We start from the raw sequence: 23,616 nt of genomic DNA on the forward strand, positions 1-23,616 counted from the left end.
ACTTGGCCGGATTTAGTTTTTCATAAGCCATTCTGCTGTGGACTTGCTCCAGTGTTTTGGGTCATTATCCTGTTGCATCAACCAACGTCTATAGAGTTTCAGATGATGTACAGCCACGCTCACATTATCCTGTAGAATTTTTTTATACACTTGGGAATTCCTCTTCCCCTCAGTGATTGTAAGCTGGCAGGACCTGGCGCAGAAAAGCAGTTTCAAATCATGATGCTCCCTCCACCATACTTTATGGTTGGGATGATATTTTCATGGTGATGTGCAGTGCTTCTTTTACACAAGATGTAATGCTGCATGTTCTTTCCAAATAGTTAAATCTTAATTAGTAATTAATTAGTCCAGAAAACCTTATGCCTGTATCACTGTGGATTGTCTGTGTGGTCTTTTGCAAACTTCAAGCATGCAGCAATGTACTTAGTAAGCAATGGCTTCCTTTGTGGTGTCCTGCCATAGATACCCTACTTGTTCAATATTTTAATAACTGTAGATTCATGAACACAGATGTGAGCCTGTACCAATGACTCCTTCAAACCCTTGGCTGTCACTCTGGGTTTTTTCTTGACCGTATTGATGAATCTCTGTTGTGCTCTTGGGGTCATTTTGATTGGGCACCCACTTGTTGGCAGAGTAGCCACAGTCCCAAATTGTCTCCATTTGTAGATTGTTTTCCTTACTGTAGACTTGTGATATCTAAAGTCTTTAAAAATCATGTTTTAACCTTTTCCAGCTTTATTTAAATCAACAATTTTTGATTGTAGATACGCTGAAAGCTCTTTTTTGGTGAGGCATGGCTCGCATATGCATACACTCCTTGTGCAGAGCAATCTTAAAAAGTTTGAGTGGATCTTATCAGTCAAAGTAGCTCTAGTCCACACCTCCAAACTCCCAAGTGTTCACATAATTTATCCACTAGCACATAATTTATCCACTATAAAAAAAGTGTTTTTTATGGGTGTTCTCCATAAAGACCCGAATTATTAGAATGTTTGGGGGTTATTATTTTAGTCACATTATATTTGTCAGTACCTTTGATTTTGATGAGGATCAGATCACATTTTTGACCAATGTATGCAGAAAAACATGAAATTCCCAGTGGTTCACATACTTTTTCTTGCAACTGTATTGATCACATCTGCTGTGAAGACCTTTTGATAAGTTATTATAAATGTATATTTTTAGTCTTTCTGGTAATACAGACCCTCTCTGCCCTAAAAAAAGCGTCCCATACTCGTATTATCACCCAAAATTCGGTCGACCAGTTCTCAGCACAATTCTGTTGTGACTTTAATGTAAATTGTAATGATGTTGAGTTTTTAATACAATATTTTAATGAGCAAAGTTCTGTGTTACTGGAGAAAGCGGTACCTTTAAAGGTCAGGTCTTAGTCAATCAGTGATAAAGGTCTGTGGATGACAGATAAGGTTTGTTCTTTGAGACAGAAGTGCTGCAGGTCTGAGAGATTATGGAAGCCTACTGGGTTAGAAGTGAATCACCTGTACCTTAAAGATCTTTGTTGTTTAATCTTTGTTTAATGCTAACTTCGTTAATTTAACTTCACTTTCTAAAAGAAATCCTGAGATTTTATTAAATGCTAATAATATTGTTTCAACACCACGTGGAACATTGCCATGTTTTTCTGTCAATGATTGTAATAGGTTTCTCTCATTTTTTGTTGATAAGGTCATGACCATTAGGTCTAGTATTAAACCTGTGCTGTGCATTTCTAAAGTTAGTCTCTCATCATCTCCTTCTGTTTTGGATTTCTTCCAGCCTATCAGCTTTGAAGATATGTTGGATGCGACTAGGAAATTAAAGCCTTCCACTAGTGCACTGGATTTGATACTTTTTTCTTTATTTTTAAAACTTTTACCAAGTATCTGCCCTGCAGTATTAAATAGTATTAATTCCTCATTGTCTACAGGTTGTGTTTCGTCTTACTTTAAAAATGCTACTGTTCAGCCTTTAATAAAGAAATACAATTTAGACACAGCTGTGCTTAACAATTACAGGCATATACTGAAACTTCATTTTTTGGCTAAAATTTTGTAAGATTTTGTGTCTGAGTGTACTCCATTATCCTGTGGGGTTTGGCAGGGTTCAGTTTTGGGGCCATAGTTTTAATATTTCATTTACATTTACATTTAAACGCATTAGTAGGTGGATTAGCGACTCAAAATTGTCCATAGGTGTAAGTGTGTGTGTGTTGCCCTGTGAAGGACTTGCACCCCCTCCAGGGTGTGTTCCTGCCTTGCGCCCAATGAATCTGGGTAGGCTCCAGATCCACCGCGACCCTGAACTGGATACGGGTTACAGACAATGAATTAAATTAATGAATTTTATTTAATTGAAAAGGACAACTGGCATTAACATATTATGTAAAAAAAATCCAGTTCCAGCAAGGAATTATAAAATGAAATATATGAACAGGTGTCAACTCAATTTACTCATATGAAACATGTCTTCCCAGAGTTTTGGAAGCATGTACATGTCTAAGTCTAGTTAATTAATAATGTTAATCATCAAACAAATACAAAACATTTCCAGTTCTGGTTTAAGTGATTATCAGAGATTCTTTTGTCTTTCATAGAATTTTCACATCCATCATCTTGTATTTCCGTATAGCGTCCTCAGAGTTCAATAGCAAAGCAGCGAAGTGCAGTGATACAAGACAAGTCATTGGATAAATGCTGGGCTTTCAGCGATCCTTTGGTGTAAAGATCCGTGGGAGCATTAAATTTTCATTCTGTTCTGAGTTGAACCAGACTTTCTTAAACCTCTTAGCGGCATTTTCTTTGTTAAAAACGACTAGCAACAAATCGAGCTTCTACTTCTGGTGGGTTTTTTGTAGCTGCTTGTGTTTGGAGACTGACTTCTATCACTCTTTCTGACTTCTATTGCAGTTTCTGTCCAGCAGGTGCTGCTGAGCCCTTTCACTGTCACAAAGCACTCACAGGCGGACACACTTCACAAGGGCCAAGGCCGTTTAAGCAGCCTAGCTCTGCTGGCCATTGAGAGGACACTAGTCAAGTCCCTGGAAAAGACGCCTTCTTGGTACGACAGGGTCACAGATCATTTTCTTGAAAAGGAATGGAGGGTAGAATTTACATATAAATAAACCGACACATTTTATGATGAAGGCCGAAATTAAGCTTCCCCTCCTTGAAAGACCAGCATCTGCCACTGAACTAGATGTGTACCAATATTTGCTTACAACTTTATATGTTACTGTTAGAACATTTATTAAAGCAGTACTGAAAATGAGGTTAATCCACAAGATATACTATAATACAATTTCTATTAGAGTTATTAAGCTGTTAAATTAAAACAGTACTTACTTATACCCCACTGACAGGTCTGGACCCCTTCTGTGATAAAATAATTTTTGTTGGAATCAGGTTGTCAAAACAAATTTTATTTAAAAAATCAATGTTCAAAAACTCAAGCAGCACTGCTGTGTCTGATCCACTCCTGTTAGCACAATACACTCTAACACAACACCACTTCAAAAATGGTTCACCAGCCAAAACAACAGGGGGTCTTCCAAAGGCTGAAGGGGGGTAACGGTGTATGCAGAGCAACAGAGATACCACAATCTGTAATTATATAATGGACACTGAGTGCATTAACTAGAAAAGTTGTGATTTTCATAAAACAGTGCTGTTGCAGGCATCAAATTTTCATTTGTATGTTTGTGTTTTTGTTTGTATTTGCAAAATGACAACAAGTTTTCTTGGTAATAAAGATTAAAGAGAATAAACAAAGAACAGATTCTTTTTTTTTTTCTCTCCAAATTTCCCAGAATGTAGTGTGTGTTTATGAATAAAATACATTCATTCATTCATTTATTGTCTGTAACCCTGTGTTCAGGGTCACAGTAGGTCCGGAGCCTACCCGGAATCTCTGGGCACAAGGCGGGAACACACCCTGGAGGGGGCGCCAGTCCTTCACAGGGTGACATACACACATTCACTCACACCTACGGACACTTTTGAGTTGCCAATCCACCTACTAATGTGTGTTTTTAGAGCGTGGGAGGAACACCTGGAGGAAACCCACACTGACATAGGCAGAACACACCACACTCCTCACAGACAGTGACCCAGAGCAGGACTCGAACCCACAACCTCCAGGTTCCTGGAGCTGTATGACTACAACACTGATTAAAATACAAAATATAAAAAAAAATCACCTTGAAAAGCGGCTCCAAATACTGCGCCTATTTCAAGGACAAATAAAAAACAGAAAACAAGTTATTTTGCCTTATTGTACAACTGTTAACATTTGTTCTGTGATTAGATTATTGGGATCTTGCCTTTTTTCAGGTTTTGGTGGTCTTAGAGGTGCACTGGGGATGAAATAAAACAATGTTACAGTGGAATATGATGAATATTCTACGTTCTGTTGCACAAATGAAAGTAAATATAAGGAACATAAGGGTGGAACGCAAGTGTGAGAAAGGCTGCATGGCCCACACACAGCTTTATGTTAAACTAAAGCCTTTAGCCATTGTGTTTTACTGCTTGTTTATTGATGTATTACTTACTTATGCTCCGTTATGTCTGGACCCCTTCTATGATTACAAAACAACATTAAAAGTGTTACTTAACTGAATGGATTTTAAATAATGCAGCACAATAACGGAATAAAAAGTACAAAAAGTATACCAGTGATAATCACCTGGAAAAGCAGCTCCAGATGCTGCGTCTAATTCCATCAAAACAAACATAATATGAACAAATTTAAATTAAAAAATGAACATTTAAGGCCAGATTCCTAGACAGGTATTAAGCCTAGTCCAAATCTAAACAGGGTTTGAATATGGATTTACCACTGAAAGGTGTCCTGGGCTTGTATTTACATTTACTGCATTTTGAAAACTCTCTTAACCGTATCATTTGAATTTGAAATTGATGTCTGGTGTAGAACTCCATTAATTTAATAGTTTAGTCTGGTGCTGAACTCTGGCCTTCTGAACAGAAACCAGCAGTGTCATCCACTGAGCTACACCACAAACCCCACAGCTTACCAACTTTAATCTGTGTCTCAGAAATTGCCCTAAAATGTTTGATAAAAAGTATAAATAGAATTGTACATGTAATTGGCCCTTATTTAAAAAAAAATATTAATAACAAACCTTTTCTCAGGTTTTGGAGGCCGTTCCGGTGCACTATGGAATAAATAATCAATGTTACATCAGTGCAAAACAGAAAAGATAAATGTTTCTTATTTACACACAGTGTACTCTGTCTCAACTTATGTGTCTATTTTCTTGAGTACTTACTTTTTTTTAAAAGATGTAATCCAGCTAGCAGTCCCATCAGTTCTCCTTTTAAATACATATATTAAAGTGGATAATAAATACAATTTTCAGTTGTGTAAGAAGCCTATAGTTTGTGCCTTTTGTAACTGATTATTTCCTTTGAATAGTGCTGTCACAGTAAGATACATGCAGTATGTGTATGGTGTTACTGAGCAAAGAGAAAGATGAAATTAGTGTTATAAAGAGGTTTTGAGAGAAATTAGAGAGGGTGCAAATAATTAAGGTCAGCGTAGTCTACAGCAGTGATAATTAAATCTGACCTGGAAATTTGGCTCCATAATGATCTCCTATCAAAAAAAAACACATTTTAAATAGTAAATGCTTGTAATGAATGTACAGTAACCCCCAAGCAGCTGTTTTAAGACATTTCAGTTACATTTCTTATTGATTTATTTTGTAGTTTAGGGCAGTGGAAAATGTAATATCATCTGGTAAATCCACTGCATAATGATTTTTTAATAAAAATAAATGTTGCTTACTTCCGTTCAGGTTCTTCACCATCTGAAGGCATTCTGTAATTTGGTAAAAAATTTGAAAAACAATAATGAAACTAGCGTTACAGCCCAAAGGAGGAGCTTAACAACATGTTAATATAATAACATAACAAAGAAATTAAAATGAACAAAACGTACCGCCTAACCCTTTTCCTGTAAATTACAGCTCCGGCTACAGCTACGGCACAAAGAAGCAGACATAAAAACAGAGGTGCGAGGACATAGGGTCCTATGGTCTCCATTCTCAGCCCCTCGTACCCTGAAAGAGAGTCTTCATTAGCATTCACTCATACACTGAAACATCACAGCATCATTTGTTTTCCCTTTTTGTTCACTCACGTGTCACAGCTAGATAAATAGCTCTCTCTTGTTGTTTTCCTCTCCAGAATGTGGCTGTACAGATGAGGTCTTCATCTTCTTTCTCGTAGCCAGTTGGTACGAATGTAATTTCTGAGGTTGTTTTCCACTGACCTCCACTGGACTCCTCATGGCTCACTTTCTCTCTGGCTGTGGGTATACTCCACTTTATAGTTGGAGGGTGTGAGGGGCAGGTGTGGGTGACAGAGCAACTTATAGTGAATTTTTTTCCTGGCTCCATCTCTTCAGGAAGAGGCGAAACCTCCGGCTTGTTTGGAGAGCCTGCATTAAAACATGTATGTGTATTAAAGCAAGTTTAATAACACTTTTATAACACTGTGGTACATCTCTGAATCAGCGCAGTGGGGATTCTAATATTAGGATTTTAGTGCTGAGCTAACATTGATTCACATTTGTTTTTTAGTCATACATTTATTGGTGTTGCCGACATATTGATTAATGATTGTCTGGTTCCAGAGCAGGGTGCTAATGAAAAAAAATGTGGAAAAATAATATATTTATTTCACACACAGCTCCTCTCCCTGTGCAGATTTAATAAATTGAAGTCTAGGCCACAGGAAACTTGTTTATACAAGAAAACATGTGTTACGTGCACGGAGTACACATGCTATGTGTTTTTGTTTGTCTTGTCCTCATTCTCTCAGGGCTCCCGCGTGTTCGTCCGTGAGGTCATTGGCTGATTTCTTCTTCTTCTCCATCAACCAATGGAGTCCTTCGTGCTACTCAACCGGCCTATTACAACCCTTCAAAGAGTCCGGAAGGGGCGGGCTTTTTCACCTTAAAGGATCTCGAGAGCGGAGCAGCGGGAAAAGTGAGAGCATTTTTTTGTTCGTTTGAATGTGCGTTTCTTCCGGTGTGTGTGTGTGTGTGAATGGTTTTTGCGGCATTGTTTGGTCTCAGGAAAGCTTGATAATGAATGGGTGCAACCGTTCACTTGTGCAACGTTACACTTGATTGCAACTTTCTGCAGCTCTATGGTGTGGACAGGGTAGTTTGAGGCGTCTTACATACACACTCACGTTAGGAACCTCTTTGTACATACACACTAGGCTAGGGGCGGGTGCCACTACTGTATGTTGGGTGAGCTTAGCTTAAATTGGTTAATAAGAGGGTAGTTTGTAGTACTTTTATTATTTACTGTTCTTTGGCACCGTCCTCCGTCCACCCTTAGGCAATTTAGGAGTTGTATATGTTTGTCTTTAAATGTTGGTTCTACTTCCCCACAGTTAATAGTACCCAATCTCACGTTACGCCTGTTGTGCCTCTTCATATTGTAGGTCAAACCCGTGTTCTGTGTTGTAAATATTGAGTGGCCTTTTTGTTTTGTTATTCTGTGTTCTACATTAAGTAAATGGGTAATTATTGACTCCATTAACTTTGTTTGCCCTTCCCTTATTTGCATCTGTTTTATATGCTCTAATGTTACTCCTCCTTTACCCCTAGTAATATGGGGAGGAATGTAATTAATATATTTATTTTATACCCTGCTCCTCTCCCTGCGCTGGAGAAATTCAGATTTAATAAATTCAAGTCTAGGCCACAGGAAACTTGTTTATACAAGAAAACGTGTTTATTCATTCATTCATTTTCTGTAATCCTTATCCAGTTCATGGTCGTGGTGGGTCCAGAGCCTACCCAGAAACACTGGGTGCAAGGCAGTATCACACCCTGAAGGGGGCATCGGTCCTTCACAAGGTGACACACACTTACACATTCACTCACAGCTCTACAGGAGCAGTTTTAACACTGAGAAGACTTTACAAACCCAAGATTTGCACGGAGAGTTCTGAGAGCACATGCTGATGCACATGTGAATTTCTATCCTGTGAAGAAATGTTCTTCTCACCTTTCATGATGATGAAAACACAGCTGTGGTTAAAGCCGTACTTGTCGTTGTCTTTTTCTGCGCGGAAACAAAATGGTCCATTATCATGAGCTTTGACATCATCAATCTCTAAAGTGCAGTTCTGTTCGTCTATCTCCCCCAGCAGCTTTGTGCGTCCTTTAAAGTTGTCCAGGACATTGCTCTTTCCAGGGTGAAACACATACTCCCCAGTGCTGGTGTACCACAGGCCTCTGAGGCGGGTAATAGTGTGTTCACCGGTGTTAAAAGTGCAAGGTATGACCACACAAGAGCGGGTCAAGGCACTGATCCTGGACTCTACATTGGCTTCATAAACGTGCATAGCTGAAAGAAAGAACAACTATGTCAACAATATATTTTGCATATGTAAATAAACCTTGTTTGCACAGAGTGAATATTATCGTGTTTTTCAGAATGTTATAATAAAGATATTATATTTTTGTTTAAGTCAAGTACCTACTATCATTTTCATATGGATCCACTATTTTGGGCACATACTCTGAAAGAAAAGAAGAACATGATATGTGAAATGTAGAAATACACAGACCCAATGTGTGAAATTAGCTTTAACTGTGCAGTGAACTCACTTTGAACCTGTAAAACAACAGACATAGTGGTCTCCTCATTAAGAAACTTTGCGGTGCAGATGAGCTCCTTTCCATGATCTTCCATCGAAGCCAAAAATAAAACATTTGAAGAGGTGATCCAGCCTGACCCGCGGTTCTCTTTAGTCTCTACAGTCTCAGGCATGTCTGCATAGTTCCAGCTGATTGTTGGAGAATCTCTCTTGCAGGAATGGAAAACTTCGCAGGTGAAGTTCTTTGCGATCCCCTCTGTGACATCTGCCACCTCTGGCTCAATCAGTATATCCTCACAAACACCTGAAACAGTAGAGTAGAAGAAAAAAACTGAGCAGATCTTTACAAACTCAAACTGAGTCCCAGCTGGGAATAGTGTAGAGATCTTGTACTGTACAAACAAATGGACCAAGCACACTTTGAAGGGTTGGTGAGATTAAAGGATTTTCAAACTACAATTTTGCATTCCTTCAACTGAGTGAAACTATTTAATACCAGTTTAACTGTTTTTATCACATGAAATATGTTTTGTACTGTAGTCAAATCATAGTCTAAGCATCAATATCTCATGTACACACTTTAAAACACATCATAATATAATGACCCCCTTGTTTCTACGCTCACTGTTCATCCTCTAGATCCCACTCTTCAGTTCATGCTCATGCTGCTTCAAGTGCAAGGGGAAAAAAAACATGAACGCTCTCCAGACTTTTTGTCATGTCATGTCATTTTTTGAACATCGCAAAACAACATGTGTTCATTGTGGATGTTAAAAAATGATATTAATATTTGATATTTACCGTTGTTGGATATTCCACCATTTTAACAATTTAACAAAGAGTTTTTACATCAAAACTCGTGCAGATCGTGCTTCAATGAAAATTTAAATGTATCAGACTTCCACTTCAGAGGTTGTTCATGCCTCCTTCTGGGAAACTTATTTGTTTTTGATAAAATCGACACCAATTGAATGCAGCATCAAAACCGAAGCTTTTTGAAATGAAAGTGAAACCATGGAACTCAAAAGTGATAAGGTTTGGGAAATGAAAGCGAAACTGAAAGAAGTGTAACTGAGAAGAAGCACGATAAAAAGCTCAAATAAGCGAGTCAATATGGAATATTCTCTCTATAAACCTGTTTTTAAAACTCTCAAAATTAATAACAGCCCTCTCCTTTTCAAAATTTTGATTATCAGTTTTGGATTTTGATTTTTGGTTTTTCAAATGTTTTGGATTTGGATCTAAACAGGATCTAAAACATGTGGAGGAGCTGAGCTTCAGCAACTCTGTCTCAATTTTTTAAATCTACTTCTCGTACAATTTTGTAGAACAGAAATAAAGTCTAATGTTTTATGTCTGGATTTATAAAACGTGTTAGAATATGGTAATGTTTGTATAAAAAATCAAAATCATTCAAAATTATACAAGTGAAATAATCATGGGTTAATTTAGGATTTATTATCATGAGTAGTAGGCAATGACTAAAATTTAATTAATCAAAACATAGACCTTGTATATATATATGTATGTGACAGTATGTTGGATTAGATAGGTATGCTGAGTGAATCAAATCAAATTCTGTACTGTTTTTTGAGGCTTCATCATCATAAAAATTACAATCACAATCAGAAGAATCCTATAATAATTACACAGATGGACAGTTGTCCAGACAGTTCTGGTAAGAAGAAAGGTGTGCATTTGGAGGAATGATAAACCAACAAGATAGGTTCTTGAATGACATGCTATTGAAAGGAACAAATGAAATATGGCCTCATACTTACACTGAGCATTGAGCCTGATCTGAGGTTCGGACGTCTTCCCGCCTGGGAACTTAGCTTTACATGTTACGGTCTGGTCATCTTCCTTAATTTTAAAGGTGTGTTGTTTGGTGGTCATCCAGGCAGAGTTTACAGTAGTGAGGTGCTGTGTACCCTCTCCCATGTCGAGTGTGGGAGGACTGGGCTGACAATAATGGAGGACACTGCAGGACACTGTGATTTGCTCTCCCACTCGAGGCATGCCAGTAATGCTGAGTTTGGGTTCGTCAGCTTGATCGGTCATTAGAAAGCAGTAACAAAGGGGAATTCAGTCAATTATACTTTGTCTGTGTGTAACATGACTTATCATTAAAAGAAACAATCTGTTTATCTGTTACCTGGACTGGCCTCTCCAAGGTGTATTCACGCCTTGCGCCCAATGATTCCAGGTAGGCTCTGGACCCACCACGACCCTGAACTGGATAAGCGGTAACAGATAATGAATGAATGAATGAATGTTACCTGGACTTCAACCCAGTTTTCATAGTTTTCCCTGTGGAATGTGTTAACTGGTTTTGGATCCATCCAGGGATATAGTCTCACTCCATTATGCTCCGTCATTAGTGGGTTAATATTCAAACTGCAGCTTCCCTCACTAGGCGATTCAAAGAGTTCTGTCTTTCTCCAGAACTTTCCAGTGACTTCTGCACTTTTATCTTCGCTAAACACTAAAGGGTACTGTGTAGTGGAGTACTCGTACCACTTCACCATGACATTGCTGGGCATTGTAGTTTTGAAGGTGAAGCTGCAGGGAATGATCAGGCAGGAGCCCTGAAGTCCTTTGATCTTACTCGGCATTGAGTATGTCCAGTCCAATGAAGACATTCCTCCTTTAATGTAGAACCAAAGAATGCCATCAGCAGAGAATGCAAAACTTACCAAATATTCACTTTTTCATGATGCTTAAATCTGCTTCTTATTCATATTTGCGGGTTCACCTTAAGAGATATAGCTGTTTCATTGTGGTTCATGTACAATCAAAGGTAGAAGCGTATATTAAGAAAAAAAGCAAACTTCAGCTTTTTCAAAGTTTCAGCCAAACAAACTAAAGCCAATAGAACTGTGACCTACAAAACTACCTTGACAAACTTAGACAAATGCAATAGATCATGATGAACTACATCATGATCAGGTTTGTGATTATTCGTGAAAGATTATTAAAATTTTTTGATAGTTCTAACTGAAACATTGTGCCTAAAGCAAGATGTGTGTATGGTTGTAATCTGAAAGATGTAAGTGCACTTACTCGTCACTTTTAAAACCATAGACTCTGAAGACTCTTCCTCTGAAAGCTGAGCTGTGCAGGTCAACATCTTCCCATGGTCATCTTTGGCTGCTTTGAATTTTAATCTAGAAAATGTATTCCAGGTGGTGGAGATCTTTTGTGTTGCAACATAGGTTGGCATGCTTTGGTAGTTCCAGGTGAGGATTGGTTTATTTTTTTGACACGTGTGGTGGACTGTACAAGTAAAGATCTTTTCTATTCCTTCCATGAGTTCTTTTTGTGTGGGGCTTATTTTAGGTTTCTTGAAAGAATCTGTTGGAAAAAACATAAGAATTCACAGATTCAAGAGTAATTTCTTACAAAAAAAAAAAATAATAATATTAAAACATTAGTAGAGCAAAGAGGGACCCTAAGAAGCATTTCTTAGTGGAGAAAAGCAACTTAGTGGAGTAATTCCTAAATGTGAACAATTTATTATTTGCTGCCTTGAGACCAATGGGAGAAGTTGTTTTGTTTTTTTATCAACTAAAGAAGGGCTGGGGCTCACCACAGAGCTCCCCCACTGACTATTTAGGGGTTATTTGGAAGTTTAAGATTGTGTGGGAGTAATTTGTTCTGTTGTATGTTTGTGTGTGTGGTGACTAGCATGGGCAGAGCATTATGAAGTTTTATGTGAAGGTGCAAACCCTGGCTTTAGTCCCACACACATTAATCACACATTAAGCCCAATACTCTTTGAATTCTTGGTCATGTTTACTACACCCTTCTTAGGGTATATAAAGTGCAAATACAGCACTGTGTCTTATTTCCCCTTGTCCAGGTTATCATCCAGCTCACGAAAGTCCATGTAACTAAGATCCTCCAGATGTAAATTAAGGTTTAAGCAGAGACGACTCCTCTTCACAAATATCTTGTTTGTACAAAGATTGTAATGGTCCTTGTTAAATTCTACTTAGGGTTTTATAGCTCACATTAACAAAATGCTTAACACTAGAGACGTTAACACGAGGCGTAATAACTTAAAGGTGAGACTTAACATAAAACATTTTGAGACAGAAACAAGCACCACAACTTTTTAAATGCACTTTAAAAGACTGTGCCAACAGACATGAGTTCACACACATGAGACAAAATCACTTCCACATCACATTCTAATTGATAAACATAGCTGTAAAATCACTGGGGGCTGAATATAACAAGCAGAAAATGACAGACAGCTTGATCTTGCAACTGGCTGATGCAAAACGTGATTGATGGCTAATAACAGTTTTTCAGTGGCTGATGCAAAATGTGATTGACATGTTCTAGAATCTTCACCCTCTTGGTCAGCAGTCTGCAATAGTGCCCCTTATGGTGCTATTCTTAAGTATGAGTGAGTGAGTTTGTATGTGAGTGTGCCAAATAGTGAGTGAGTGAGTTAGTGTGTATGTGAACATGTAAGTGAGATTCATGAGGTGCTTTCAGTCTAACAACAAGTGCAATACGATCACAAAATACACCACACATACTTTGGGTAATATTGGCTGTAAACTGTTTAAATATTAATATGTATTTTAATAACATTAAAGATGATAATAATTACGTTATTAATTCATAGTTTACTGATAAGGCTTGTAGTAATGAAGAGATCTATATCAGACTCACACAAGGGATTCAGCTGGACTTCAGTCACAGAACTCAGTCCATTCGAATAACTAACTGTGCACGTAGTGGACACATCTTCTTCCTGGATGTTCCAAGTAATTTCTTTGGTTAACTTCCATTTTCCATCACTCAGGGGTATGTGTGTATCACGCTTATTTTCACTAGAGACACTCAGCTTCAGTGTCGGGGGTGCTGGAGGACAGGTGTGTATCACGCTGCAGGACAAGGTGATTGGCTGTCCCACTTTCTCATTACCGATGATGTCCACCACTGGCTTATCAACGCTGTCTAGAAAACGTAAAAACTTTCATTAATGAGAGCAAAATAACATTTAATAACACTAAAATAAAGTAAGAGTAACATCTTTAAAAATGCAAATAGCAGGGAAACCTGTACATGAAGAGACTTTTTGAGACCTGAATCATTAGGCAGAAATCTTTGGGAAGGGAGAAATGAGTTTTAACTATTGAACATCTTTACTTCAGGTTTCTTTTATGGTTCCAATATAGATTCACATTAGGATTCTACACTCAAAGTAATAATTTTTACTTAAGTACTTTCCATGTAATAAATTACTCATGAAATTAAACTTAAATATAGCTGCACTGATCTTGTGACACTCAAACTTCAGCCTGGTTGTATCAGTATAAGATAGGTGAAGTGCTCCAGGAAATTTGAATGCTACTCGTTTTTCCACACTTTTTAGCTAATGTATCTATAGAATCATTCAGCAGATATGTCACTTCACAAACTCATCTAAATAATAACACCAGGCCTTGGTAAATGTTGCATGCTCCTCTTCATCTGTTTTACGATGGGACATTTTCTAACACTGTTGACCAAAAAATGTTGTGTGACTCAGGTCACCATTAATCCACAGCATCTGACTGTATGGCAGTAGAACTGAGTGAAAAAAACCCTGTTCAACACTATTGAGAGCTAGAGAAGGGTTTAAGATCAAAAACTAAGTCCAACATATCTGACCTTATTAAGGTCCTTGAATGCAATCCAATTTTCATAGCAATCTATACAGTGCAATTAATACAGTACAATGATACACTAGCTACAGTAAAATTAATCAACCATGCTGCTGGAAGATAATCTTATTTAATGTGCCCATTTCATAAAGAAGAATCAATAGAAATTCTTCAGATTTATTTGTGGTTTGAAATGTTCTGTGAATTTATCTTTTTGGAGATGTAAGGTTTTGTTGTGTCAGGCTATAATAAAAATAAGTTTTAAAAGTGCTGGGGCGGCACGGTGGCGCAGGAGGTAGTAGTTTGGGGGTTCGAGCCACATTCTGGGTGACTGTCTGTGAGGAATTTGGTGTGTTCTCCCAGTGTCCATGTGGTTTTCCTCTGGGTGCATGTGGTTTCCTCCCACAGTTCAAAAACACACGTTCGTAGGTGGACTGGTGACAATAGGTGTGAATGTCGTCCTGTGAAGGACTGGTGCCCCCTCCTGGGTGTGTTAGCATCTTTTCCCCAGTGATTCTAGGTAGGCTCTGGACTTACCACCACCCTGAACTGGATAAACGCTTACAGACAATACGTTAATAAATTAAATGTGCTTGTCTTACCTGTTACCTCCAGGGCAATAGTCACATCATAGTTAATGACTGCTTCACAAGGGCATTAGCCTCATTGTAATATCTTATGTTGCTATACAATTTATTTAGTGTTTTATGTTACTTCTATAATAATCTTTAGTCTCTGTAAGATGTTGTTTGTGTTACCATTTTCAATTGGAAGATCCAGTGTTGTAAAATGACATTATTTCAAACACTAGATGGCAAAGTGGTGTCAGATTCATTTACTAACTTGCTTCAGACCTGTGGTAAAGAAATGATCTTAATTTAATAACCACTGATTTGTCCTTCCAGTTTTTGACTTGTCTTCATATACAAAGTACTAAAACTAAACCACAACAACATTAAACATCCATGACTTCTTTAACAACCTCTAATGACTCTGAAGGGCTCCTTCCAAGCATAAGAGCTGGCTAAATTTATTAGTCATGCAAACAGAGTTCTACTCATTCTGTGCAATGAAAAAAGTCACCTAGAATATAAAAGCTCTGTAAAAGACAAAATAAGCTGTTAAACCAAGCCCTGCCCTTTTTTCTTTCAGTGTTACATATGACTGATTTAAGAAAAAAAACATGGGCGGTGCTTCTATCACAAAGACAACTCACACAGAAACAATTCTCTTTGTAGATTATTTTCCTTTAAGGTATTTTTCTTTTTCCTGAATCATTCTATGTAAGCACAATTGCATGAATGTGGTACATAAGAGATGTATGAATTTCATAGATTAGAAAATGTTACTCAGTCATACAGTAACCACTGTAGTGTTAGTGTGAAGGGACTGCTCACTCAATCTCAGGCAACCATCTAATATGATACTGAAAATGTTCTGTAAAAAAATCCAGTGTAAGAATTCAAATACTTATTGTTAATAAAAATATTGATTAGTAATTGAATCCATGAAAAGATCATTATTCTGAAATGAAATAGCAGATGAACTACTAGCACAGAGGCTGGGTTCAATAATGAAAAACAGGAGTGTCAGAATGATGGGGATTTCCATCATTTTTAAAGGTTCTTATTTTCCTTTTCTAATAATTCATTTCATGATGAGCATTTTAAGGAATAAACAGACATTAAGGACTGCTGCTATATTTTGTACACCGCAATTAGGAAATTGTATGTAAAAGCACCACATGTAAAAACTGAAGAAAAATAAATGACAACCACTTCCTACAAACCAACGACAAATCCACAGTTATACATATATTTACACAATATACACTGAACGATGTCTGGATTAGAAACACCTACCTTGTTTCTACACTCATTGTCCATTTTATTAGTTCCACTGACCACAAGGGAGCACTTTGAAGTTCTACAATTACACACTGTAGTCTACCTGTTTACCTTGTTTGCCCCCTTTCACTCGGTTCTTCAATTGGTCAAGACCCCCCAGAGGACTCCCACAGAGCACGAATGGTTTTGCTGGTGGATCATTTTCAGTTCTGCAGTGACATGAGTGATGACAAAAGGAAGCATAAGAGGAACTAGTTCTCAAAAACTTTGTGAATGCACTAATGCCAGGGGATTTAAAGTGTCATTTGTGGCTGGCATTTGGTGGCCATTGTCATGGAAATGCATGCAGGGACCACTGCAGTGCAAGGTGCCATGTTATACAGTGCACCCTATTGATGGTGGGATGGTGTGCTGAGCAGGCCCAGTGCAAGCTACAAGAGAAAGGATTATTTACTGAGATTCCCAGGGAGGAAAGCCAGATGCATGGGCTGTGGAGAACAAGGTAAGGAATCCCATTGAAATAGCCACTTGTGCTAGCAAGAGACTGGGGTTTGCCATGGGGCTTTATCTAACGACACAGGGGAGGTTGGAGCTGGCGGTGGGAGTCAGAGAGGACTTGTAGCTAGTGATGCTGCTAAGACTAAATTTACAACTAAGGCTGAGGCTATCTGCAAGGAACTGTGGAGCAGAGCCAGGTGGCAGGCAAAATGAACAGTCCTGGGAAACATTGAAATATAGTGTGGGATAGCTTTAACCACAGATGGGGGCTGTGGGTTGACTGTTTACAGTGATGGGGCATTAGAGCCTATGAGAACATTTGACCATTGAGGCTGGGTAGTTGTGGGATGATGGCCAGAGACTGGGTGGGACTGGGACTTACAGGGGAGCTCCCAGCATGCCATGCCTTTGGAGATTGCTATTTGTGATTATTGGGATTAATTTGTTGTATGTTTAAGCTTGGTGTGTGGCATTTGAAGTGGGCAGAGCAGTGGAAACTCTCAGGAGGGCTTGTGTGATGGTGGATTATGACTCTGCCAATCCTGCCATACACCAAGACCAAATACTGCAATGTTCATTTGCTCATTTTCTACAGTTTTTTTATATACACACACGAGCACACTAGTGCCCTTTTTTGTATATACACACACAAACATGCACAAATGAGTTGTGTTTGTGTGCGTAGTATTATACACAGATTCTTATGGTGAAGTTACACTATAAATACCAGTAAAGTACACTCTAAAACATGGTATGTTACACTGTATGGACAAAAAACATACACTGATTGTCAGTCTGTATTAGGCCTATAAAATGTTACCAAAATTCTATACCTTATAATATTCATTGTCTGTAAACCTTATCCAGTTCTGGAAACCAGAGCACCCAGAGGAAACCCACGCAGATAGACACAGGGATAACACACCAAACTCCTCACAGGCAGTCACCTGGAGCAGGACTGGAACCCACAACCTTCAGGTCCCTGGAGCTGTGTGACTTTGAGTAAGTCATGTTTTTTATCAGACATCACATCAGGTGCTCAAGGGTCCTTAGAGAGGGGGGATCAAGATGGGGATTTACATGTACGAGCGTCACACTGGTCCATTTCTATATTTTGGAGGAACAGTACTCGGAAAAACTAGCCTGCTCACCTTGTGACCCACAGTTTAAGAACAGCTACCTGATAACATGTTCATTTTGATGTGTTTGTCAGCTCTGTCCTATCTGTGAAAATGATACCTGATGGTGTGTTTTGGGAATCCTTTGGCCCCAGACAATACTTTACTGTGCCTAGTAAGACAGAGCTTAAAATATTGTGGTGTCCTCCACTGATATTTTCAGGTAACTATCAGGGAAAGCTGATTTATATTTAGTGCTCCACCACTTGTAGAGTTTGAGACATGTTTGTCCTTATTTGTGTGTTGTATCAACTGCTATGCAGTGAAATGTGTACCTTAGTAAGCCAGTACAGAGGTATGTGTGAACGTAATGTTTTTGGGTTTTGTGTGGCTGGCACGTAAAGATCTGTGGTTTACCCACTAAGAGCCAGCCCAATCAGATCTGTTTCTTAATTCACTATGCCCTAAGGTTTAATAAAGAGCATTCCTGGCCAGTATGTTTATGTGTCTCCTCTCCTCCTTTACTGCAGACTCTCTCCTAAAAGAGGCTGCCATATAATCTGACTGTTTTCTGAATGACGCGTTGCACATTGCACCATTCCACGGGACATTACTTTAAAGCAACCTTTCTCAACCTAGGTGGCATGGTGTCGATGCGCCATGCGCCAGCTCCAACTCGCGGTGGAGTGGCTTGTCTCTACCAGATCTGCGCTGCTGCCCGATTTGGACTGCGCATGCGCAGAATGCATTGCATGCTTGCATACATTTACTGGTATTTTACTAATTTCTTCTTCGAATATAATTGTAAAGAGACACTGCCCTCTTTGGTTGAACGCCATATGTTTCCAAAATTGTTATTAGTAATGTTTTGTTTAAACAGAAGAGTACCTCATCACGGATATTGTCAGTTGTAAATAAATACACTTTAGATGTAAAGGACAGTGAGGAAAGGCTAACTCATGTTTATGTTTACTCACTCACAAGTGAGACAAAATATGCATTTACTTTTCAAGCAAAATGTTCACTGAAATCTCCAATTAATCTGTCTTTGTGGGTGTTATTGCTATCAGATAGATGCAGAGTGTGCTGTGACTGAAAAAGCTGAGCAATGCTGCTCATGAGTTCACAGATGAAAGGAGATAAGGCTAAAAGAAATTTACATATAACACATATTTGTATTACAAAGTATATTTCTTAAAAAAAAAAAACCCACACACACATGGCATTATGAACATTACCATTTTGCATATTAATGTTTATTAAAATAATAATGGAGATACAGTCATTTTAAGAATGTAACAAATGTAAATAAACTAGTTTAGTTTATTAGTGAAAACTGAGTCATTTAATACGATTATCTAGAAGATAGATTTTCCTTTGTTATCAATGACATTTTTATCAAAAATAAAATGTTACTGTGTATTAAGAATAAAGAAAACAGTGGAATTTGATCCATTATATTTCTCAGTTTGTTCTTCAGTCTTTACCCCGATACCGGGCCGTGGGCCATTAGGTACCGGGCCGCACAGAACGTTTGAATTTTTCTTTTTTTTTATTGATTATCAGTCTAAATGTTGATGTTTTATTTTGAGAAGTGACTCTGCACTCTGAAAAGTCATTCCGCACAGACGCATACATGCGTAACCAGCCGCTACCCCAAAAGCTAGCAACAATGAGTGAAAAACAAACATCTTTGGCGAGCTTCTTTGGAAAGGGGAAAAGACCCAATAAGAAGACAGAAGAAGAGCCTACGACTTCCAAGAAAACGAAATCTGCTTTTAAAAGACAATATCAGGATTCCTACTTAAAATACGGGTTTATTCCTACAGGTGATTCGCAACCAAAACGAAACTACGGAACAGACTGTACGTAGCAGTACGGAACACACTTCGGGTGTCACTGTCTCCCATTACCCCGAGATGGGACCAGCTTGTTGCAGAGAAACAAGCTCACCCAGTAAACAAGGAACGTCCCTGGACGTTAAAAATAGGTCTAAAAGTAGCCTGTCCGTCAAGGACATTTTTAAAACGTCAATGGACGTCCAAAATCCATCTTAATAAGTTAGTTAAGTGGTGACCAATCGATAACGTCAGTGGACGTCCAAAATGCGTTTACATTTACATTTACATTTATGCATTTGGCAGACGCTTTTATCCAAAGACTTACAAAAGAGGAATATTTTTCATACAAGTAGTTTATTTCGGGACCAATTAATAACGTCAATGGACGTCCAAAATACGTCTAATAGTCGTCTTTTCAATGTCTGTGTTTGGACGTCTTTTCAACTTTCATTTTCAACCTTAGGAGAACGTTGATTAGACGGCAGTCATTACGTTATTTCAACGTTGAATCAACGGCTAAATGTTTACTGGGCAGTGCTCTCACTAACTGAAATTATTATTATTTGATTGACTTGTTCACCCTTTTATATAGAAATGACCAGTATTGTCACTTGAATCGAGTTTAGTTTTTTATTATAATTATTTCTTATTAGAAAGGATTTTCGTTCTAAAATAAATATTTTCGGTTACAGAGATATTGTTGATTAATTTATGAACAAATGTTGTTTGTCTGTTGATGTTTGCATTTGACATAAGACCGCTACGGATGATTTATTATTAGATTACGTCATTAACGATTATCAGCAAATGTAGGCCTGAGCATATGAAGGCCGGTCCGTGAAAATATTGTCTTAGATGAAACCGGTCCGTGGCGCGAAAAAGGTTGGGGACCGCTGCTTTACCCTACTCATAAATGCTGTCTTTTTCCTGTTGAGAAACAAATGACAAAGACAAACACTGTAGCATTCACAATTAAGAACATTTTGAAAACACTTTGAATTCTACTAAATACCTTAAGTTCGGTGGTTTTAACAAGATAAATTAATAACAATATAAACATAACATTTGAACTGACACACAATAATAATAATAATAATAATAATAATAATAATAATAGAATACAGAAAATACAAAATTTGAAAAAGTTGCAATATGATTTAAAATGCTATTTATTTTACATTATTTATCACCTGTACCAATAACACTTTTGTGAAATAAAATTTAATGATACTTACACCAGATCGTTTGTACTGACTTTTGTTGCAGGTTGTTTGCTCACTGAGATAGTTTGGAGGAGAGAGAAAAAAAAAAAAAAGAACTGAAAATAATTACCTCCAATGCTTATTATTTTCTACAGTGTAAAAATTTCAAGTCGATGTTCAGATAAAAGTGACCTGCAAAATACTATACTTTTAAAATATAATTATTTTAGCTTCAATTTTATTATTTTGGTTTTGGTCATGATCTTTAAATACAGAAAGCAGATCATTTCCATGCATTATACATAAATATCAGTCCAATCTGTCAAAATATATGTTTGGAGAATAATTTGGATCCAGACAGTACTTACATAGTTGGTTTTTTATTCAGTCACAGAAAACATCTTATGCTGATAAGTTTTACTAAAAATTACATCATCGTACTTCATACACCATAAGCCATACTAAGTTCCTTACTTTGTGCCCATATTCAGGTTAGGCTCACGACTCTGACGGCTTCTGTAACTGTAAAATGACAGTGAATACAAGTTAACAGTGAGTTGAGAAATGAACTGGCTTTATCAAATCATACTTACCAGCTACAAAATACTAATTACACTAGGTTTATGAGATACAGGGATTAAACATTAAATGCGATTAAAAAAACTCAGCAGAGTTAAGGCAAAATAAATAAATGCATGTTAATTGGTGACTGTTTTTATCTGTAATGCCCTTTCAAATTGTGCAATTCCATTTTGTTAGCTAACAGCAGTCTATTGACTAGCGTCATGCTGAGGGATGTTGGGAGAGGGAGAGGCCACTTTCCACACAAGCAGAGTAAGGATAATTAAGCTGTCTTTGGCTCCTGGCCATGAATGGTGTCAAATCTGCCCCAGTGTGTTAACATTGCATTCTTTATTCATATAATTAATATTGTTAAAGGCACAAAGCTCAGTATCCAGGAATATAGACATATGTCTCTTATTCTACACTAAAAAGGAAACTGTAGTAGAGACAGATGTGTAGAATGATCCAGCAGAAGAATGCAGAAAGAAGTTATCTGATACTATATCATAGTGCTATGATCTTGACAATTTTTCCTGAACCCAAGGTTTAACAACATTTATTTTTCGTATGCGAAATAAACAATCAACAAAGGCCATACTGTTTGAATACAAATATTAAAATAATGTAGTGCACTCTTCCAAAATAGTCCTATGTTTGGATGAAACAGTTACAATAAGGCCCCCACACATTAGTCTTTGGAACAGTTAAAGCAATACTTGCTTCTGGGCTCTCCTTACAGTTGCAGAATGTAGGTCAATATTACAGCATTATCTTGAAATAATGTCACCCCTGCCCCTCACTCATTTAGCTCACACCAAAAAGTAAAACCTAATTGAATATTTAATAATAATAATAATAATAACAATACCTTGAATTTATATAGTGTTTAAAGTGCTTACAAGAATAGTACAAATTTCACCAAAAATGAACAAAACATAGAAATACAGAGAGTACAATTCAGCATAGGTACCAGGGCAAGAGAATGTAGCAAGCCAGTGAATAGCACCCAACTACAGGGTTACTGCGGGCTGAAATTTATAAACAGAGTGGTAGATTCATAGGTCCCCACCAATGCCAAGAACAAATATACACCATTGATTACATTATTAAAAAACATGTCAATGTTAAACAGATTTCTCCACAGCCAATGAGCAAATTCTCAGCAACATCTCAGAAGTGAAAAATCATTTGCATGTTTGAATTACTCAAAATAATTTATACTACACACCCACTTGAGCCTTTTTAATTTTGCATCTTTTCTTATTCCATTCTGTCATGGACAGATTTGAACTTGTGAGTAAAAAAAAAAACACTACAAGTTCATTTTAAAATGACTGCCCACCATTCACAGCCTGCACTCTGTCACTTGAAAGATTGCAGCTCCATTTCTCCACTCAAAAAAAGGTTAGCGAGTCTTTATAGACCTCTAACAGGAACTTGCCAATGAGCATGGTGACAATAGGCTCATTTGCAGCTGCTCCAGATAATCTCATTTAATTGTAATAACGTCTATTACTAAGTTATTTTTTAAAATAAAAATGTTGAGATACTTAGACCACTTAGGGACATTCAAAGCCTTGTTCTAAGAGGTGTCCTTGAAAATTTGAATCCACCCACCTGAACCTGTTGATTACAGAGTGAGAGAATACAATCAGGATTTTTGACAGAATACATTTAGAAACAACATCAACAACAATAACCATAATAATGATAACAGTAAAAACAACAATAATAAAATAATAAATAAATCCTTGGATGAGATCTACTTTACCTTCGGGACATTCTAGACATTCGGTTCCAAAGTCTGTGCATATAAATAAATAAATAAACAAATAAATAAATATATTCAGGTGCTTTGAAATGTTTCTGTAAAGAACATTATGCTAAAGTTGTAATACGTTTGACTGGTAATCCAAAGATAATGCACTGATTAAGCATATTATAAAAATTACTTGTTTCTATACTTGTGCATTTCATCAGCTCGAATTACCATATAGCTACACCTTGTAGTTCCACCATTTCTGACAGGTTTCTATCTGTTTCTCTGAATACTTATCTCATTTTTACCCTGTTGTTCAATGGCCAAGACCACAATGGAGCAAATATTATTTGTGTGGTGGCTCATTCTTGGCACTGCAGTGAGATTGACATGGGGGTGACATGTCAGTAATTGTTGTGCTGGTAACCGTGGATCAGACACGGTGTGAGTGGAATTTTAAAACATATCAGTGTTACTGT

The 23,616-nt window shown here is 37.5% G+C and overlaps 2 protein-coding genes and 1 long non-coding RNA gene across 3 annotated transcripts in view; all 3 read right to left on the reverse strand.

Moving 5' to 3' along the window:
* LOC136686209 (Schwann cell myelin protein-like) overlaps positions 1 to 23,616 on the reverse strand; it is a 126,601-nt gene that overhangs the window by 44,146 nt on the left and 58,839 nt on the right. The gene's annotated exons all lie outside the window — the stretch shown is intronic.
* LOC136700668 (sialic acid-binding Ig-like lectin 16) lies at positions 4,273 to 10,527 on the reverse strand. Its single transcript, XM_066675950.1, has 13 exons — positions 10,427 to 10,527; positions 8,656 to 8,949; positions 8,529 to 8,567; positions 8,051 to 8,392; positions 6,166 to 6,465; positions 5,965 to 6,085; positions 5,812 to 5,844; positions 5,593 to 5,619; positions 5,294 to 5,338; positions 5,147 to 5,179; positions 4,690 to 4,716; positions 4,556 to 4,582; positions 4,273 to 4,357 (listed from the first exon to the last, which is right to left on the reverse strand). Exons 2-13 carry the CDS (start codon positions 8,816 to 8,818, stop codon positions 4,273 to 4,275), a joined length of 1,242 nt encoding a protein of 413 aa, XP_066532047.1. The 5' UTR covers positions 8,819 to 8,949; positions 10,427 to 10,527.
* Positions 20,404 to 21,339, reverse strand: LOC136701455 (uncharacterized). Its single transcript, XR_010803799.1, has 3 exons — positions 21,289 to 21,339; positions 20,848 to 20,890; positions 20,404 to 20,539 (listed from the first exon to the last, which is right to left on the reverse strand). It is a non-coding gene; the product is annotated as an uncharacterized lncRNA (long non-coding RNA).

Source organism: Hoplias malabaricus, chromosome 1 (genome assembly GCF_029633855.1).
Source record: "Hoplias malabaricus isolate fHopMal1 chromosome 1, fHopMal1.hap1, whole genome shotgun sequence".
Taxonomy (NCBI): Eukaryota; Metazoa; Chordata; class Actinopteri; order Characiformes; family Erythrinidae; genus Hoplias; species Hoplias malabaricus.